The sequence below is a fragment of the Oryctolagus cuniculus genome, chromosome 18 (assembly GCF_964237555.1).
Source record: "Oryctolagus cuniculus chromosome 18, mOryCun1.1, whole genome shotgun sequence".
NCBI classification, from domain to species: Eukaryota; Metazoa; Chordata; class Mammalia; order Lagomorpha; family Leporidae; genus Oryctolagus; species Oryctolagus cuniculus.
In genome coordinates this window covers 40,748,325-40,768,710 of record NC_091449.1, presented here as the reverse complement: position 1 = coordinate 40,768,710, position 20,386 = coordinate 40,748,325, and the positions used below count along the sequence as shown (strand labels likewise).

At 58.1% G+C, this 20,386-nt stretch overlaps 1 protein-coding gene across 4 annotated transcripts in view; it reads right to left on the bottom strand.

Annotated features, from left to right (window-relative positions):
- Positions 1–2,427: 2,427 nt before the first annotated feature.
- CPNE2 (copine 2) overlaps positions 2,428–20,386 on the bottom strand; it is a 41,922-nt gene continuing 23,963 nt past the window's right edge. For 3 of the 4 annotated variants that reach the window (XM_051846794.2, XM_070061954.1, XM_051846797.2), the window contains 7 exons: positions 19,836–19,895; positions 18,148–18,281; positions 17,775–17,829; positions 14,003–14,054; positions 12,618–12,751; positions 3,805–4,041; positions 2,428–2,879 (listed from right to left, as the gene is read on the bottom strand). In XM_051846794.2, coding sequence (XP_051702754.1) covers positions 2,772–2,879; positions 3,805–4,041; positions 12,618–12,751; positions 14,003–14,054; positions 17,775–17,829; positions 18,148–18,281; positions 19,836–19,895 — 780 coding nt within the window. In that variant the 3' untranslated portion in view covers positions 2,428–2,771. The remainder of the gene's footprint in view (positions 2,880–3,804; positions 4,042–12,617; positions 12,752–14,002; positions 14,055–17,774; positions 17,830–18,147; positions 18,282–19,835; positions 19,896–20,386) is intronic. The other variant, XM_051846795.2, reaches the window with a different exon arrangement.

The window sequence follows — 20,386 nt, the reverse complement described above, 5'->3', positions numbered from 1 at the left end:
AGTGACGAGCCTGAGGTTGCACAGCTGGATGAGGACTAGAACCTGAGCCTTTCACTCGTAAGCCTAGCTTTCTGTGGTTTCAACAGAACTGGTTTTTTTTTTTTTTTTTTTTAAAGATTTTACTTATTTATTTGAAGAGCAGAGTTAGAGACGGGAGATTTTCCATCCACTGGTTCACTCCCATATGGCTGCAACAGTCAGGGCTGGGCCAGTTCAAAGCCAGGAGTTTCTTTCAGATCTCCCACAGGGATGCAATGTCCCAAGTACTTGGTTCATCTGCTGCTTTTCCCAGGCCATTAACAGAGTGCTGGATTGGAAGCGGAGCAGCCGGTACCTGAATTGGCATCCACGTGGGCTACTGGTGCTACAACTGGCGGCTTAACCTGCTTCAACACAGCCCCGGCCCCTCAATGAAACTTTAGACACCAGTGTCCATACTGCAGTGGGGGATTGAGGGATGAGGGGTCTGTCTGGTCAGATCCCCAAGCTCACCTTTCATTCTGCCATCTGTGTAAGAACCAAGTGGCAGCAGCCAGGCTTGGATTCTTGTTTTAACATCATTCGGTCTTGCCTTTAGGTAGGCACAGCCCTTCCCCCTGTGAACTGATGCCAGCAGGAATAAAGGGCCTGCTTGACTTGCCCACCTAGTCTTGGGCACAGACAGCGGCAGGTAGCAGAGAGGGCTGAGTCTGCCCCCACAGGAAGCCTGGCAGTGGGGACGGCAGCCACACCTGAGGCAGGTGGTGTGTGCAGGCATTTGGGATTTGCAAGCAGGGACTCTGCCTTAATGCCCAGTAGACATCAGTCTCATCAGTTTGTCCAGCCTGGTAAGCTGCTCCCATGGGGAGTTGTAAGGGAGAAGTGGCACCACGGTACACCCATCCCCAGGGGCTGGGAGGAGGCTGCCGCCTAGAAAGGCCTCCAGTCGCACAACAGATTCTCCCAGGCTGGGGTGGGCACAAAATTACCAGGATGGGATATCCTTCAAATTCACCTCCACTTGCAAATGAGAGGGTAAGCAATCTTGTGGTGATGTTCCAACTAACACCCGCTCTTGCAGCGGGCGCCAGCAAATGAGCTGCAGTTGGCCAGATGTGCTAGTGCTGGTGTTCCATCTGCACTGCCAGCCTGGGGCCAGGGTGTGGTGCCTTCCTGAAGGACTGTCGCCAAATCAGGGCAAGAGGGGTCCTGCAGTGCTCACGTGAGAAGTGAAGGAGCCCGTGAAGGGCACTTAGCTGACTCTCGATGTCCGCACAACGAGCAGAGGTGTTAGGAGGAGGGTGTCTCTTGCTCACTCCCAGCAGATCAGGCGGCTCCTGAGGTTACTGGGCTCCTGGAGGTGGGAATCTGCCTGGGGTTGCCCAGTTCTAGCGGGCCACTAGTAGGGAGAGCAGATGGGGACAGTGGGCTTTCCAGTTACTGGGGTGCAGAGGGACCCCTCGTAGAGGCAAGGGAAGGTGCTTGAGGCAGTGGATCAAGCGTGGGCCCAGGTGTCAGCCAGACTCTGATCTGAGTTCTGGCCCCACCTCCAGTAGACTGGACGCGCTTCTCTGTTTACTTCCTTATCTCTGAAATGGTCGTGGGCAGGGGCTACTGGAAGATTCAACAGTGTGTACAGTGCTTAGGAGAAATGCTTGGTGGTGGTGGTTGCACAGTGTGTGTTAAAGGGGCTGATGAACTCCAAGGAGGAAAGGGGAGAGAGGAATGCAATGTGGAAGGAGGGAAGTGGGAGATGGGCCGGGATCCGAGACTGGTTCCCTGGCTGCCTTCGTGGAGTTGGACTTGAGCCTGGAACATGTGGTTGGTAGAAACAGCAGGGACAGAGGCAGCCCTGTCTAGGCTCCTGAGGCCAAAAAGGCTTTCACACACTGCAGACCACAACGTCTGGGAGACCTGAAGGAGGTCTGCAAATGGGTGGCAGCAGCTGCTGTCCAGCTGTGGGGTGGGAAGGCACAGGACAGAGGAAGAAGTGGCAGGGAGATTGGAGGGGGTGTGGTGTTGGCTGGACCCGTACACTGTGCCTCCCAGAAACACTGTGGGGTCAGTGCATTCTGTTCATCCACAGATACCAGGTGTGTACACTGCCAAGCTCTGGGCCCGTTTCACAGATGTCATCACTGTCCATATGGAACCCAGATCCCAAGCGGAACTGTTTAGACCAACGTCTCAGGCGTGCTGGCGGGGAAGGGCACTGTCCTGTTCATTTCCTTTCCCAGATGGGTGAGCCCGTCAGGTTCCAGCTGAGAAAGGAGCTGACACGAGGACGTCCGAGACGCCTTTATTACCCTGAGTATAGCAAACGGATCACAGTCACAGTGTTCAAAAGCAAAACAAAACAGAGCAGGGATTGGGCACCGACTGCGACACCAAGTATGCACCAGGGACGTATTCCTTTCCATCTGCAGCTAGTTACTTGGAAAAAGCCAGTTGTGATTGTAAAAATTTTATTCTCTTTAATAACAATAATAACCGCACTAAAATTATACAAAGTACATTCAATACTTAAAGAATGGCAGGGGTGGGGAGAGGAGGCAAGGAAGACAGTTTGGCCTGAAAGCGTCATCAGTTGACTCCAACAAAGGAGGCCCAGCTGGGCTGGGGAAGTTGGGGGTGGAGGTCCAGTTGTAAAAAATGAAACAGTGGATGGGCTTTAAAAGGCCACCCGCAAGGTTGCAGGGCCAGTGCATGCTCCTGGGGCTGGGCGGGGCAGGGGGGGGGGAGGCGGGAGGCGGGAGGTTCGGCGGCCGCATGCTGCTACCGGGCACTGGCGCTCAGGCGGGCTCCGAGTTGGTGGGGGGCAGGTTTTTATGCTTGAAATACTGTACAACTTGCTGGGGCAGCTCTGCCAGCACAGCTTTGGCCAAAGTCTCTTTTGCTGCCTGCAGGGCCGAGGGTAGGGTGGGCAGGAGAGAGAATAAGGATTAACGCGGGCACAGAAGCTGTGAGCGACCCCATCCCAGACAGTTGTTACAGCAGGTGTCCATGCAGGACATTAGGGCTGAAGGCCAGGGCCACGGGGCTGTCTAAAACCAGCTCTGCTCACCCCAGTCCATGCATGAAATCTACCACTAAGCAGCTCCTTTCCCTTTGTTAAGTCTAACTTCCACCTGAGCACTTGCGATTCCTGGGAGTGACATTTTATTTGAATTTGTCTGTGGGAGGCTTTTAGGGGAAAGACAGTGGAGGCGAGCTGTGCAGCCTACTCATCTGTCTGGCACACACATCCAAAGCACCTTCTTGGCCCGTATAAACGGGCCGTGACTGGTCCACTGCCAGGTGGCCAGCCAGAGGCCAGGCACGTGGAGGGGCTCAGTCATGGTCCCCTGTGAGAAGTGGTGACCGACGCCCAGCGTTTGTCCTCAGGGGGCTAATGCTCCAGGGAAAGAATGGAGCCATCGCAGGCAGACCCGGAGGATACGGGCAGAGACGTGAGGCCCTGCGCTCGGTTCTTGCCCAGGCTGCCTCCCGGGATCTGTGCTCTTCCAGCTGCAGGAGGTGGTGCTCAGGCCCCAGTGTGGCAGCGCAGGGGTGGCATCCAAGAGACTGGGCCCTGCAAGCCGAACCCAGGCTCCTTGTGGGCAGACCTGGGGTCCCTGCAAATAAGGCCAGGCTACCAGTTCTCCTACAGAGGGCTCTAGGGAAAGGAGGCTGACCTAATATCAAATGGTAGCCCTCAGGGGTACAGTCACTGGAGCCGAGGGTGGAAGAGGTTAGCACTGGGCCAGACAACCCCAAGATTTTCATCTTCACCTCTGGTTGCTAGGGTGATGTAACTGCCCCTCCCCAGCCTGGGCCCACACTCACGTTGCGAAATTCTCGAAAGGGCACGAACTGCACAATGTCCCGGGCTGCCTCCTCCCCTGTGTGGGAGCGCAGCCGGTGGCTGTCCCCGTCCAGGAACTCCATGGCAGCGAAGTCCGCGTTGCCCACGCCCACGATGATGATGGACATGGGCAGCTTGGAAGCCTGCACCACGGCGTGCCGCGTCTCCTCCATGTCGCTGATGACACCGTCTGTGATGATGAGCAGGATGAAGTACTGCTGCGGAGGGGTGGGGGGAGGGGTCAGCCAGGGGTCAGCGGAGCCTCAGACCCCTGCTCCCTCCCTCCTCCTCCCAGCACCCAAACCCTTTGGATGCCGCTGCAGCCGAATCCCAGCCACTGGGAAGCACAGTGCTCTCCTTCTGCCCTATGTGCCATCCTAGACGCCCCTGTTGAGGAGTCTGGGAGTCGCAGATGCAAGGTCTGGCATTGCCGGCTGCTACACTGTAGGATCAGCAACTGACTGAACTCACGGTGCCTCAGTTTCTTCATCTGTGAAGTGAGACTTGCCACACACCTATCTCAATGACATGCCCGACAGTGGCAGTGGCTCCATCAGCTGCCTTCCCGATAGCTAAGACTCCCCTTCTGGGGATACCTGTGGTCCACTTGTCCCCTAACTCAGCCCCGGTATCTGCAACACCCTGCAGGAACCGAGAGCCAGGTCGTCAGGGCCCCTGGGCGTGAGGGACTGTGTTGGGCAACAAGCGGCCTTGGGTGCCCCCAGATGTGGCTGTGAACATCACACAGAGGATGGCGGGAAAGGTGCTTGCTATGGAGTGGTCTCTCGATGCCAGGAACCGTGCCCAGGAGGAAGTCTTGGTTTGGTACCGCTGCGTCTTTAACATCCCTCGAACAATTGCTCACCTCCTTCATCGAGAGCGAGAGAAGGCAGAGAGCTGGGCACTTTGGGAGGCAGTGGCCTCTGGCCAGACTCCAGGACCAGCAAAGAGTGTTTATTTTTATTGTTACCCTCTGTTTATGGCAAGTGATACTGAGTCTTCATTTCCAGTGGGATAGAAAGTTACTTTGTAAATTACTTAAGCACAAAAACACAGAATGATTGGTGTGGGAGACGTGTGAACAAGTTCAGACTGAAGAGGGGAGAGGGCGGTGCATGAAGACGGGAGAGCCCATGGGCGACCCGCAGGCAGAGGGCCCAGGACCTCGGCGTCAACTTCATTCTGTCCTCACACCCTTGGGTTCATTCTGGAAACTGTTTTCCCCATCCAGGAAGTAAACAGGAAAGCCTTGGGATCCTAATATTCGCTGCCTTCTGCTCTGATCCTTTTTGTTGCCAGAAAAGGAACCTGGGGCTGCACTAGTGAAGGCCGTGGAGCTGAGGAGGGCAGAACTGAGCCAGGCTCCCGGTCAGCACTTGGCCACCTTCTCATCCAGCCAAGCCGTTTGCTCCTTGGGAAACTTGCAGAGACTACAGTCTCTCAGACTGGAGGGTGAGCCTTGGGGAGATGTGGACCCTGTCATTGTCAACCTAGCTCTAGGCAGCAGTAGTCCAGCTCTTGTACTGTGCCTTTAAGAGACCGATCTCTTGGCTGGGGATACCTGTTGCCATGGAGATGGCAGCCTGAATCCTACAGTGGAGGGCTGCTGCTGCCAGCCCCCCATCTCCAGCTCTGGGGGGCATCGTAAGCCCATCAGACCCTGTCCCTGCACAGCCCACCACTGTTCTAGGGCCCCCGCCCCAGGTCCTCTAACCCCAGCTCCATCCTGCCAGGGAGAGTCCAGGACAGTGTTTCTGGGGCACTAAGAGGCCTGGCAATGAGGAAAGGAAGGAATGCTCGCCCTGGGTCTGACGCCACTCAGTGGGTGGGACTTGTCTCCAAGCCCCTTCCAGCTTCCACGTGCAGGCCTCCACCTGCCTCCCTACGCGGCCCCTGGGCTCTCCCGTTTCAATCAGCCATGCGCCTGGATTAGGAGGCGTGGAGGGCTCAGGCCTGGGCCTCCCTCTTAGCTGTGCAGCCTTCCTCCCCACGGAGGTCACCAGGCGCCAACAGAGAGGTGAGGAGTCCACGGCGACAGGGCAGCAGTGTCCACACAGACACGCCCTGTGGGACCCTCCCTTTTAGAGAGGACAGGACAGCTTCAGAGAGGTTCAGTGTCTCCTGAAGGCTCCACAGACCACAGACGGCCCAGATTCAAACCGAAGTCTGGCCGACCGCACGGCGGGGCTCTCCATGATGCCCGGACGCTTCGGTGGCCCGTCAGCATCTCTCCAGCCACGAGGCCTGGCAGGAGGCAGCGTTCCTCTTGTCCAGCACCCCAGTGCCTGAACGTTCAGGACAGAGTGAGGCCTGGGGCTCTGGCACTGGACTTGAGCCCTCACTCCCACGTGCAGCCATAATGTTTGGGGTCCATGTGCCTGGCCTCAGCTCCCACCCAGCCAGCCTGTGAGTCAGTGTGCAGCCTGGGCCAGCCTTGGCAGTGGAAATATAAAGGCAAAAAAACAACTCCTGGGCTCCTCACCCAGCCTGGGCAGAGACACAGTTGTCCAGGAGCCTCAAAGGCCTGTTACAGCCCCAGGGGTCCACAGCCCCACCCCTAAGACAGGTTGGAGGGGGTAGAGGGAGGGGGCAGGTGTGGTGGGCTGGGATAGGCACCCCCAACATTGCCACCTCCATGTCTCCTGGTTTCATTCCTTCTGCTCTGTGTACCCTTCCTGGCCACAGCTCCACGACCCTGACTCTTCTGTCCCAGGCAGAAGGTTCTCCCTGCCAGAAACTGTGTCGCTGCTGGGAGCACTCCCCGCGACACTCCTCTGTCCACACAGCGAGCACTCCAGGCAGTCCCTCCTTCGCATGCAGGTGCACACACGTGTGCGTGCGCACACACACACACACACACTCACACTGCACCTCCCAGGCCCATGCTCGGGTCTCCGTGCCAGAAACAGCCATTCGCTGTCAGCCTGAATCCCACCACATTCCAAGGACGGAGAGGCTCTCTTCTTGCCCAGAGGTCCTCCGGGTTTCTAGAACTGTCAATTGTTACTTCCCCTGATGGATTTAGCATGTGATTCAATTGATAAGAAACTGACTTGACCAGGACAGCTCCAGGCTGTCTGGGGGAAGCTGTACTTACTCCGTAGCTTATTTGTGAGAAGTTGGCTGCAAGGGCCCTGTGGGTGGAGGTGGTGGGGAAACCCCGGATGCCGGCTGCTTTCCAGCTCTCCCTCCACTGGGACACCAGATGCCAAGGTAACCAACCAGGAATGGGACAAGAAGAGCAAGGCCCGGGACTTATGGGCGAAGCAGAGGGATGACGAAGGCCCTTGACAGTGGTGGACCCCATCCAAACCTGCTTTATGCCCTCCTGGGGCTCCCCACAGCCCTCAAGAGAAAAATCCAGATCCTCGATGGCTTCCCAAGCCTCATCTGCCCCCCTCACCCTCCTACAATGTCCATCTCCCTTCACTCGCGCCACCCACCAGGCCTCCGGGCTTTTGCCGAGGCTGTGCCCTCTGCCTGGGACCCTCCACACACACACATCCTTTATTAGGCTAACTCGTAAGCTTCTTCCACACTTCAGCTTGGAGGTCACTTTTCCTGGAAGCCTCTCTGATCTCTCCCTGGGCCAGCTGCCACCTTGATGATCCTGTACTCCCATCGTAGGTTTAATCACATTGCACCATGGCTGGTGCCTGCCGGCCTGGCTCCCCAGCGGCCTGCAGGCTCGGGGAAGGCAGAGGCTGTTTCTTGCTCATCATGGTCTCCCCAGTGCTAGGCAGAACTATGCTCGGTAAAGACGCGTTGAGGGAATGAATGGGAGCGTGCAGGCCTGCCTAGAGAGACTCTTCCACCACCTGCTCTCCGTTTCCTGTACGTGGGTGTGCCTGTGTGTGCATATGTCTGGGGACAAGGAGGGTGCCGCCACACCAAACACTCCCCCAAAACCAAAAAAACAACTGAACAAAAGCATCACGCAATCTGCAAATGACTTCCTTTTGCATTGGGCCTCTATGTGCTCAGCATCACCAAACGCCAGCCCAAGAGGTGTCCCCGGAAGACTGAGCCACCAGGGAAGCCCTTGCTGTGTGCCGGAAACTGGGCCGAATGATTTCTGCATCCATCTGTGTAAGTCCTCACAGTGCTTCTAGAAGGCAGGTGTTGTTTCCATAATCTCAGAGAGCTTAAGCTACCTGCCCTGGGTCACACAGCCATGAAGTGAGGGAGCTGGGATTGGAACACAAGAGCTCGAGGCTGAATCGTTAGGCAGTCCCACCCCCCTCCTCTGGTGCACGCTGAGACCAGGGATGGTGTAAGGCAAGGGGTGCAGAATGGCTGTAGCTACCCTTGGACATCAGAGCGGGAGGGGCCTAGAGATCCCCTGACCCCACTCCTGCAGCCCAGAAATGTTTGGAAATCGCCCAGGGTCACACAGCCTGGGTGTGCCACAGAGCTTACCAAGGACAAGGGAGCCAGAGGCTGCCCACCTGCTACCCCACCGTCCAGGCCAGGAGGACCAGGTGAAGACAAAAGTGTCCAGAGAACCAGAACTAGATGTCCCTTGCTTGGGCTTCAAGTCCTTTTTTCAGAGAACATGTAAACACACAGGTTTGGCTCCAGGCCTGGGGTCCAGCAGGCAGGGCCCACCTGTCCCCAGGACCCCATCTCCTGCCTGGTCTTGCCCCTGGCTCAGCAGACACAGCAGGTCAAAGAGCCCTGGCAGGAACTCAGTGCTGGGCTGCATTCCTCCTCCCCACCCTGGGCTTTTCCCATAGAACGACAACACAGGCCTGGAGGCCAGCTCAGGCAGGGAGCAGACTGGGCAAGACGCTGGCCGTGGCCTCGCAGTGGGAGGGGTACTGGCTGAAAGCTGCCTCTCACTCACCCTCTGCAACCAGGCCCTCCCCAGTGCCTCCAGAAATTGAGAACACCGAGGGGAGACACTGGCATCCCACCTCAGAGAAGCTGGGTTCAGTTCCTGGCTCTGGCTCCTCATCCCAGCTTCCCGTGCAGACTGTGGGAAGCAGCAGGTTGTGGCTCAAGTAAACTGGGCCCCTGCCTCCCATGTAGGAGACCTAGACTGAGTCCCCAGCACCTAGTTTCAGCTCTGGCCCAATCCTGGCTGCTGTGGGCATCTGGGGAATGAACCAGCAGATGGGCTCTCTCCATCTCACAAATAAATTGATTTTAAAAAGCAAAACAGGTGGGGCCAGTGCTGTGGTGTAGCAGGCTGAGCCTCTGCCTGCGGTGCTGTCATCCTATATGGGTGCTGGTTTGTGTCCCTGTTGCTCCTCTTCCGATCCATCTCTCTGCTATGGCCTGGGAAAGCAGCAGCGGATGGCTCACGTGCTTGGGCCCCTGCACCTGTGTGGGAGACCCAGAGGAAGCTCCTGGCTCCTGGCTTTGTATCTGCCCAGCTCCGGCAGCTGCAGCCATCTGGGGAGTGCACCAGCAGATAGAAGACCTTTGTCTCTGTCTCTCCCTCTCTGTAACTCTACCTCTCAAATAAATAAAATCTTTAAAAATAATAAGTAAAAGCTAAACAGGGGCTGGTGTTGTAGCACAGCAGGTTAAGCCACCATCTGTGACCTGGTATCCTGTATGAGCACCAGTTTGGGTCCCGGCTGCTCCACTTCCAAGCCAGCTCCCTGCTAATGGCCTGGGAAAGCAGCAGAGGATGACCCAAGTGCCTGGGCCCCTGCCACCCACGTGGGAGACAGGATGGAGTTCTGGGCTCTCAGCTTCACCCTGGGCCTGCTCTGGCCATTACAGCCATTTGGGGGAATGAACCAGCAGATGGAAGACCTCTTTTTCTCTGTCACTACCTCCCTTTCAAATAGAATAAATCTTTAATAAACCGCAAAAAAAAAAAAAAAAAAAAAAAAAAAAACCACAAAGTACCTCCCAGGCCTTTCCCAGTTCAGGTTTCTCATTCGTATCGCCTCTGGTCCTCCCATCAGCCCAAGGTTTACTACTGTTTCCTAAGAGAAACAGGCTCAAAGAAGGGAAGGGACTTGTCTCAGTCTCAGTGCCACAGTCAAGGCTGGGACTAGAGCCTTCCACTGACCAGACTCCCACCGCGGCACGACAAGCACCATTCCTTCCCTGCCCTCCGACCTGCTCCCTGCCTCAGGGCTCCGTGCTTGCTGATCCCTCTGCCTTGGGATGCTCTTCCTTGAACTCATTGCTGGCCTGTCCTTTCTAGTCCTTTAAGTCGTTTTAACCAGGCTCTGTGTCATCTCATTTCACCTTAAGACTGCTGTCTCACTGTGGGTCCCATTGGTGTTCCCACTGCACAAAGAACGTGGGGGTAGATGATCTGCTCCTGCCACACAGCGAGCAAGGGGGAGGCAGGGCAGGATTCAAACCCTGGCACCTGCTTCTGTGGCTCCCGCTCCCTGCAAAGACTGCAACTGCCCTCCGATCAGGAGAGGCTTTGCCTTCCCAGACCTCCAAAGCCTCCCCACCCCGCCCCGACTCCTATCTTTGCTGCCACCTCCCAGAAGCCCACCTCCAGCTGCCCCCTGCCAGGTGCCCCCCCCCCCCTTGGCAGTCTCCAGAGTCCCCTTATTCATGGACCCGGTCCCTTCCCTTGGTCTCGTCCATGCCCTCTGGGCCTGGCACCGTGCACAGCCCATGGCAGGGGCTGACCTAAATCCATTCGTTCGTGGAGCAGAAGGAGCACCTGCCACATGCCGGGCCCCGGGCCAAGCCCAGAGAGATGATGATGACGACGACGATGACGGTGAACAGAGTCCCAGCCCCCTGGGGCCGAGGGGCCCCTGCAGAGAGACTCACACAGACAAGCAGACATGGAGAATGTGAACAAGACGTTGCTGACTCTCGTCAGGGATAGGATGGGAACAGACAGAAAAGGCAGCAGACTCAGGGGGTCAGATGGGTGGCAGAGAAGGCTGCTCTGGGGAGGTGGCACTGGGGGGGACCCTGAGGGGCGGGAAAAGCCTGCGGAGGCAGCACAGCCTCGGCATGGCCACAGCCTGCTGTGTGCTGCGGTTTGGATAGGGTTCAATTTTTAAAAATTTGCATTTAGTTAAGAGGCAGAGAGACAGGGACAGACCGAAGTCTCCCACCCAGTGGTTCACTCCCCAGATGCTCGCAACTGCTGAGGCTGGACCAGCCTGAAGCCAGGAGCCCGGAACTCACTGTGGGCCTCCCACGTGGGTGGCAGGGACCTAGCTACTTGGGCCATCACTGCTGCCTCCCAGGGTGCTCATTAGCATGAGGCTGGGATAGGAGGCCAGGCCCCCGATACAGGATGCGGGCGTCCCAATGGTGATGTAACACTGGGTCTTGCTGGGGTGCAGGGTTCTCACACCAGCCCCTGGCAGTTCTCCAGGGCGGCCCCTCCTGCTCTCAGGGGTTCCTGGTGATCGCCTGCTCCTGCGCATGCAGGGTGGGACACGGCCGAGGGGCCCTCGCTGCAGCCACACCACGCTGCTTGGACGTTCAGCCTGCACTACCGTGAGCTAAATAAACCTCTCCTCTTTCTAAAGTCAGCTGCTCCAGGAATTTCGTTACAGGAGTGAGAAATGGACGCTTCCACGTTGTGTTTGAGGAACATGGTGGAGTCAGGGTGGTGGGATTCTCATGAGTGAAGGAAGGGGTGGAGCAATGGAGAGGAGACAGGTGAGTTTGTGGAGGGTTTTGGGCAGAGGAGTGGCTGAGTCAGACCCTCCTGTAGAGGACTAGAGCCGTGAGGGGTGGCTCCCATACCCAGTGAGAAGCGTGCTGGCTCTAATAGGCAGGTGGGCAAGTCCAGGATAATATTTTGGAGTAGAGTGAAAAGAACATTCCAGAAGGGACTTCAGCAACTCTTTCCTTTGAATGATGTGGAAGCCCAGGAAGGGGCAGGGGCTTGTCCAGGGCTCCCCATGAATGGTGGCCAGGAGGGAAGTGGCCTCAAATCTCCTCAGCCCCAGATCAGGTTCCCCCACCACTGCCCGGGGCTGGGTACCCAATTCTGAGCCACGGCTTGAGCCTGAGCAACGGGTCTGGGGACAGGGACTGGGAAGTCCTATTTGTAGGGTCAGGGAAAGGCAGAAGGAATGTTAGCAAACTTGCCAAGGTGGAGGGACTGCGCTCAGAGAGGGCGGAGAAGATTCCTCACCCCCCACTGCACAGCGAGGTTGGGGCAGGTCATGGGGTATACTGGGGAGGTGGGCAAGGTGACCCTAGTGACCCCAACACAGGCATCTGGCCCTGCCAGTAGGGCCTGCCCAGGAGTCTGCCTGGCCCCGGTGCCAGGAGGGTGGCAGCAAGGAGCACTGGGGATGCAGAAGCCCAACAAGGCCACGTTCCATATGTTCCAGACACCACACTCACAGCAGCCTTGGCAGCTTCAGGCTGGCCACTCGCCTAGTGCCTGAGTGCCAGGCCACGGCCAGACAGTTCTGCAGCCCTCGGTGTGAGGCTGGGGCTGCTCTGATTGGAGCCAGGTAGCTCAGAAAAGTCAGCAGTAGGGCCTCAGGGATCGCCATCTGCTGGTTTCCACTTGTCCCTGGAGCAGCACGCACCCCCGCCTGCGAGGTGCACCCTCTGATCAGAGCACGACTTCCTGCTAAGCACGAACAAAGCTGCTTTCTCAAGTCTGAGCTCCCAGGAAGCCAGGACCAATCAACCTGCTCCAACCCCCTACCACACTGCAGGTAAACTGAGGCCTGGACAGAGACAGGGTCTCAAGTAGGATCAAGAGCCAAGCCCTGGGGAGGGTGGTGGGGTAGGAAGGGCGGACTCCAGTACAGCCAGCCCTCCCTGGTCAGGCAGCAGGGTCCCACCAGTGCCAGCACGCCTGTGCTCGCGAGTGCCTACTCACTGTGGCCGTCTGCTGCTGCGTGGCCTGGGCTGCAAACCGTGCCACGTGGTTGACGATGGGGGAGAAGTTGGTGGGACCGTAGAAGCGGATGTGGGGTAGGCAGGCCGAGTATGCCTGGGCGATGCCGTCCACGCCTGCCCGGGGGAAGAGTCCAGATTAGACCAGACCCCCCCCCCCCCAACCCTGCACCTGCCCTCATTCTGCTGCTTCTGATGCACCTACTTCAGACTCAACCAAAGGACACCTGCCATGGCCAGATGGGGCCCGGGATTTAAAGCCTAAGGCCCTGAATAGACCTGAGTTTGAATCCTGCCTTCGCCACTCCCTAGCTGTGGGGTCTGGGGCGAGGTATCTCATCTTTCCAGGGCTGTTTCCTTGTCTGTCAGTGGACTGATGATTTATAGTGTGGGGCAGAAGTGTGCAGTGGCCGGGAAGCCACCCAGAAGCACACACCACAGCTTCTGCTCAGGCCGGGGAGCTGCAGATGTGCACAGGGCCCCTGGACACCGGAGGAGCTTTTTGAGTGGCTACCGTCATGAGCCAACAAATATCCTACTGTCCAAAAGGCCAGACATGAGGCTGGCCCACCTGACCTTGGACGCATGTCCCTGGGAACATACCCCAAACCAGCCAGACCCCACCAGAGTACAGGGCCACGTTTCTAGCTGAGATGGCCAGGCCACGCTTTCCAAGTCACAGATCGTCCCCGAGTTGGTGGCATGGTGGGTCTCCCTTCTGAGTACAAGCCTGGCTGGCTTTGGCTATCCCCAGGGGAGGCAGGTGCTCCGCCCGAGCCCAGGTCTCCTGCTGGTAGGGACCATGCTCTTCCTGACCCTCCGAGGGCCCCTCTCCTCCACATTTCTGATCTAGGAGGCTCAGAAATTCTCTTAGGCCTGGGGCGGCATGAGCACAGACAGCACACTCACTCCTCCGCCCCTCGTTCACCCGGTGCCCCACCAGGTGTCTCTGTCTTCGGCCGCAGAGCTGGGCCAGTCCCCTCAGGATGGGAGGGAGGTGAACAGGAGGTGAGAGCAGATGTGGAAGGGCAGCCTCTTGCCTCCTCCTGGTTCACACAGGGCTTCCTGTCTTTCTTCCCTGACTGCCCAGAGGGTAAGTGACGCAGCTCTCACCCCTCCCTGGGGAGGGGGAGGAGGAAGAGGCCCAGAGAGGCACAGTGACTTCTCCAAGGCGCTGCAGCCGAGAAAAGGCAGTGGCTGACCTTGAACCCAGGTCTGTGTGACTCCAAACTCCAGCTCTTCCCCACCTGTCATTCTGAGCGTCCGTGCCAGGGAGGGGTAGGAGAGGGGGGCAGAAGCCTGTACCCTGGGCCCTTGCTCCTCCCAGGAGACGCCCACATCTGCTGCAGGTGTAGGGCAGACACTCACCTGAGCAGAAGGGGTTGGTGGGGTTGAAGTTGATGGCGAACTCATGGGAGACCTGAAATGCAGAGAAAACGCGAGGCTGGAAGCCTCCTGCCCCCGAGCCTGGGCCCCGGCTTCTGCCCAGTGCCAGCCCAAATGCTCTGAACGCCCACCCTAGCCCCTGACTGGGCCTCTGATCTCCCCACCCCCGCTGCTGGGTGGGACCACAGAGGCCCACCTCCCATCACCCTCACCAGAGGACACCAAACTGCCTACATCCCCCAGCCTCTTCTGGGGGCCCGGCTGCTGCTGCCCCTTCCCCGCGAGAGTCCCTGAGTGGGGCAGAGAACTCCTAAGGACAGGGGGCCAAGGAGCACTGCTGTCACCGTGTGTGGGGACGCCAGGAGGGGCCGCTCTCGAGGGGCTGCCATGGCTTTCCCCATCTCAACAGTAAGCAAACGTGCTCAGAAGGGGGCCCACTGTATGCCAGCAGCCCAAACCGGCCCAAACCGGATCCGCTGACAACCATTCGGGGATGAACTGGAGGAGGGGCGGCGGATAGGGCTGGCACCGGGGCCCCCGCCCTCCAGCCTGGCTCGCTCGTCAAAACCAACTCCGTCCAACCCAGAACCAACCCTTGTGCTTGCCCAAGGCACTGGACCGTGCCCCAGCTTCACTCTGTCAGCAAACAAGTACTGCACGGCCACTGTGTGCCCGGTCCTGGGGCCCAGCACCTTCCCTCAGACTTCACAAACAGATCACTGTCTGGGCCAACAGTGCCCAGGCAGGGCGGAGAGGCCCCCATGTGAATGCACTCAGGAGAGGCCTCCCAGACAGCAAGCGGGAGCCCCAGGCCGAGAAGCTGCCGGGCCAGCCAGGGAAAGGGAGCTACAGGCCATGTGCGAAGGTCCTGAGGTGGGAAGGAGTGGGAAGAAGGTTCCTGTGGCAGGCAAGTTAGAATGAGAAAGAGGGGGAGGGGCCAGGTCTGGCCGGCTCCCACAGCAGGGGGTGGGCCGTGCTTGGCCTTCTCCTAGCCCAGTTCTAGTGAATCTTGGCACCACCACCACCCACTCTCACCTGGCCAAGTCTCCCCGTCCGGAGTTGCCCTGGGACATTCACAAGGAGGCTGTCGCTCGAGAAAACATCTCATTCAACCGAGTTCTTGCCTGGTGTCCTAGCAACGGGCTCGTGTTGGGCCTGGCCGCCCCAGCTCACCCTGCCCACTGGGCGGCATCCAGGGCCGGGATGCCCACCCCTCCTGCCCCGGAGCCAGACCCACTCCCTGACATTCTAGGTGACAACTGTCCTCCCTGGAGAGGACACGGCATTCTGGAAACAGCGCGTGGCACAGCAGGGCAGACAACAGGGGCCCTGGCTGAGCCCTCGGTGCCACGCCCCACAGGCTGCCCACAGGGGAGGCAACAGATTCTGAGAATGAGGACTAGAGTCCATCTGTCCAGTGGGAAGCCAGGCCCCTGGTGGTGAACCTGACCTTGGGCAGTCACTTGGAGGCTCTGAGCCTCGATGTTTTTCATCTGTAAAGTGGAACAATCTGTCCTGCCCTGGCTGCATAGCCTTGGGTCTTGCGGGCTGCTTCCTCTCTGAGCCCCCGTCTCAGGCCTGTCCTCATACCCTGCTAGGCACCTACCACCCCCCGCCTCAGGCGATGTGGGAAAGCTTAGATAATTCTAAGTTCAGGAGCTGGAAGCTACATCTCCCTCACTATGCATTGCCATGTTCACCCACCTGTCAATCAGGTGACCCCTCCCCCGGAAGTACTTCCTCTTACCTGGGATGTGGAGGTGGTCTCATGGAAACACTCACAAAAAGCCAGGTAGAACGGGAGCTTGCTGTCTGCTCCTTGTGGACTTAGGACGAGCAGAGCAGGGTATGATAATTCCCCTTGACCTTCCCTGGCCCACTCTCCCTAAATAAAACCCTCGTGTGTTTGTGTAATTTTCTCTTTGTAAATCAACATTATCACACGGCCTGTCGTGTTGGTGCCTGTAAAAGGCGAGAGTCTGGAAAATTAGTATAGGCCCAAACTAGCCCCCAGCTCCTCCCCCGCATCTCTGACCCGCTTGCCCTGCAGGAGCGGAGCCCAGGGCGGGCGTGCAGCTGCTGGTTCAGGCGCCCGCCTCCCACACCACAGGGCCTGGGTTTGTTCCTGGCTTCAGCTCCTGACCCCAGCTTCCTGCCAGAGGAGCAGTGGTGGCTCAGGGGATTGCGTCCCTGCCACCCATGATGGAGACCCAGGCTGAGTTCCCCGCTCCCAGCTTCAGCCCTGGCCCAGACTTGGCTGTCTGGGCATTTGGGGAGTGAACCAGTAGATGGGTTTTCTCTCTCTCCTTCCCTCTCTCTCTCTGTTTCCTGTCTCTAAAATAGCACATTAAACTTAAAAAAAAAAAAAAAAAAAAAAAAAGAACTGGCTGCCCTGCACACTTGCTGTCTCCACTCCCCTCCCCACGCTGCCTGCACTACCGGGAAGGCCCTCGCCGAGTCAGCCAGGTGAGCTCCCCCGGCCCAGGCAGCACCCGGCCCCACGGAGCCCGCCTGCCCGCCCGCCGCGGCGAGATTCCTCAGCCTCCTCGGCCACACGGGGTCCTAACAGGGCCTACCTCATGGGCTTCGGGTGGGGATTCAGTGAAGTTGGGCACAAAGGCAGAGCTGTGTCTAGAACCTTCCAAGGGCCCAATAAAAGCCACTTCTCATCAGTTTGCTTTCCAGGGGCTTCCGTGCCACCCCTCCCCTATTTCCTCCCCACGCAGGTCCCTCGGACCCAGTCTCTGCCTCCGGCTCTCAGAGCCAGTTCCTCACTCACCCTGCCTGGGTCCCCCCAACTCAGGCAGCTCCATTCACTCTCGCCCTGGCGGCCATACCTCTGTCTCCCTCCCCTGAGCTCTGGAAGCTGACCCTTGGCCCACTCTCTCCTGACCTCCCACCTCACCATCTCCCCCACCCAGCCACCTGCCCCCTCCCATTCCCCAGCTCATTCCCCACCTGCATGCCCAGCTAGAAATAGGGGTGGCCTCCTTGGCCACATCCATTTGGTCACCCAGCCAGTCCTGTCCCCCGAGGGTCCCTTCTCGCCACCTTGCCATCCTGCCCACTCTCTCCCACCAGTCCTGCTCAGTAGCTAGAGCTGGGGTGTCTATCTGACCCTGACACCCACGCTGCCCCCACTGCCCACCTCCCTGGGAGGCTCCAGGCACCCCACCTTCTGAGTTTCCTCCAGCTCCTCTGGCCTGCCTGCCTCCCCGGCTGCACACCGGCTGCTCTCTGCCCCAACAACCCTCTTGCCCCATCAACTCCTACTTACCCTTCCCCTCTTGGCTTAGACCTGGCCTCCTCCAGGAAGCCTTCCCTGATGGCTCCAGGCTGGGCTGGGTCCCCTCCTCTGGCCTGCCTTCAGGCCTGGGCTGCCCCTACTTCAGTACGGATGGCAACTGTCTGTCTTGAGGGTTGCAGACAGACAACTGGATGCCCAGTTAAACACAAACTTCAGGTAAACCACAGATCATTTCTGGTGTAAGTTTGCCCTACACAACATTCAGAACATACTGGAAAACTGTGAATCTCAAGTGTAACTGGTGTCTTGTATTTTTTTTTTTTCTAAAGCTAGCAACCCTGTCTGTCTTCCCCACTCGGCATGCGTTCCAGGGAGCAGAGACCATAACTGTGCTGCCCCTGGTATCTGGAAATGGGTGTGGTCCAGGCCCTGGCCCAGGACCCTTCAGCCCCAGATCCCAGAGTCACTGCCAACAGCCCCATCTCAGCCCTGAGTGACTCCACTCACCTTCCAGTCTGGGGGTAACTGGGCCCCGAATCCTAGAGCTGGGAACATCTTATCGCTAACCAGAGAGAAAAGAGAGAACACTGTGAGACACTTGTACGGGGCCTCTCCCCACCCGCCTTCACCCCTGCAGACTTAGTTGTCTTCCATCCACGTTTTCTTACTGACTACCTGAGAAGGATCCCATTTGAATCTGGATTCAGATGTTAAAAATTCTGTAATTTATTAGCAATGTCTGCCACAGGCATAGGAAGGTGCAATAATAGTATGTGTGCCATGTGCTGGTCATTCCTAGATCTGATGATCTCTGGGTCCCTTTTGCTTTGAAAAGCTGAGCTTCCCAGTGTGGATGGAGCCCTGGCTGATCCCAGCTTACCTGTCATAGTCCTGAATGATCTGCCCGACAGCCCAGATGGCCGACAGATATTCGTTAGTGCCCATGGGGTTGATGTAGTGCAAAGAGGAAGGGTCGAGGGGGTTCCCGTTGGAGGCTGTGAAGTCTATTCCAACCTGCAAGATGGGTAAGAGGCCCTCAGTGTGCCAGAGACCCTAGCTCCCTATCCTGCCCCAGGGACCAGGAGGGGCCGATGGGACACAGGAAACCCACTGGTCTGAAGATGGTCTGAGAGCCAGAAACTGTCTGACTGTGCCACTCCTCTGCTCTAGTGCCATCTGTGGCTCCCCATTGCCCAAGCATAAAATCCACTGCCCAGATGTGCCGCAAAAATAGCTGAAAGTCCGATTCCTTGTTCTCACTGTTGCTACCCACACTCCCTCCCATTTCCAGGCTTCAGTCACAAGATCCCTTCTGTATAAAGAGCTAGGCCATTCCTCTAATTCTCTATCTTCCAGGCCCAGCTTAGATGCCGCTGCCCCAGTGAAGCCTTCCTAGGTAGCTCAACCCTCACCCAAGTCATCTCCCCACTGTCCCTCAGAGCACCCAGGGGCCCTGGGCTACCTGCTAGGACAGTGCCTGTCCCTACAGATAGCTGGCTGCTCACTGCAGGGGAGGCACAGGCCGGCCAGGAGCCTGGGCCACGCAGGGCAGTGCTCAACAGGGAGCTGGGGCTGATGGGAGAGCAGAGGTCGGGGTTGCACCTGCTCAGCCCTGAGGGGACCCCAGCCCAGACCCTGGAGGGGAAGCAGAGAGAGGTGAGTCCAGCAAGGAATGATGAGGAGCAGGAAGCTGGGGGAGAGATGGCCCCCTCGGGGTGGGAGAGGAGGGGTTGCCCACCCAAAGCCCCATAACACCACTGGGGGGCCAGCTCTTGGAGGTCAAGGACAGCACGGTTTGGAGTCTGGCTCAAGGAGGTGCTCAGGGTACATCTGCTGAATGAAGGGACCCACGTGGAAGGAACAGGGGGGCCTGGTCTCTTCCAGGGAGGGGATGGCGGTGAGCAGTGGGGTTAGAGGTTGTCAAGGCCAATCCTCTAGCGAGGACCTCCAGCCCCGGCAGCGAGGGGCGTGGCGAGGCAATGTGTGCTAATAACCAAGTCCCTGCTATGTAGCAGGTGCCGTGCCAGAGGCTGAGGCTGGAGCAGAAGCAAAAGGTACAAACTACCCAGCCGTGGCACTCACGGTCCCCACGGTGGGGCACCTGGGACAAGCCAGGAATGCCCAAGACCCTTCAGAGAGGGACAGGTGCTGGGAGGGGCACCCAGGAACGAGGAAGCACCAGGGGAGGGGTTCCCAGAGGCGGTGGCAGAGGGAACAGCACATGCACAGTCCTAAGACGGAGCAGAGATGGGCACAGGGGCGAGCGGGCAGAAGCAGTGTGGGGGGCGCCATGTGGGCCGGGGGAAAGATGGCAGCAGCTGAGGCAGGTGGGGGCCTGGCTGGAAGGCCTTGTCTAGTGGGGAGGAATCTGGCCTTCTCTGTGGGGGCTGTGGAGCCAGGGGCCTGACTCAGGCCCACCCACAGGGCTAAACCACCTGTGCCTTCTTCTCTGGGGCCACCCAGGGAAGTCCTTCCTGAAGTTCACCCCAAGTCTCTCCTGTTGCACTGACGGCCTAAGCCCAGAAACGAGGCCTTTGCAGGGGTGGGGGGCAGAGGGGAGAGGCTTACGGTGAACATGAGCTGGCAGCCGCCCAGGATGTAGTCCAGGAAGGAGTAGTCCCGGTGTATCTGGAAGGCAGCGGGGAGGCAGTGGGTCTCTGGGATTCAGCCACACAGGCCATGAACACCCAGAGGGGAGGAGCTTCTCCAATCCTGAAGCCTCCATAGGGCCCAGGAGGCCAAGAACAGTGCAGGGGCCTGATCCGATTACGACAAAATCCCGATCTCTCAGAACAATGGGTGAGGAACACACACACACACACACACACACACACACACACACACGTCATGACTCCCAGAGTTCAGGCTCAATTACACCCACCAATTACACAGCAGAGAAAGTCTCAGTTGGTTGCTATTAGGTCTTACCTCCTCCCAGCCCTCGCTGACCTCCCATTTTAACAAAGAGGGAACAGGCTGTGCGGCCGAGGCCACTGCTCTGACCTAATCACGCGGTTCAACCAAGCTCTGTTTGCTCGGATGCTCTCCGTCTCTTTCCGACAAAGAATCTTGGCCTCGCCATTTGAGGGGAGTTTAGAAGAATTCCTCCCAAAATAAAT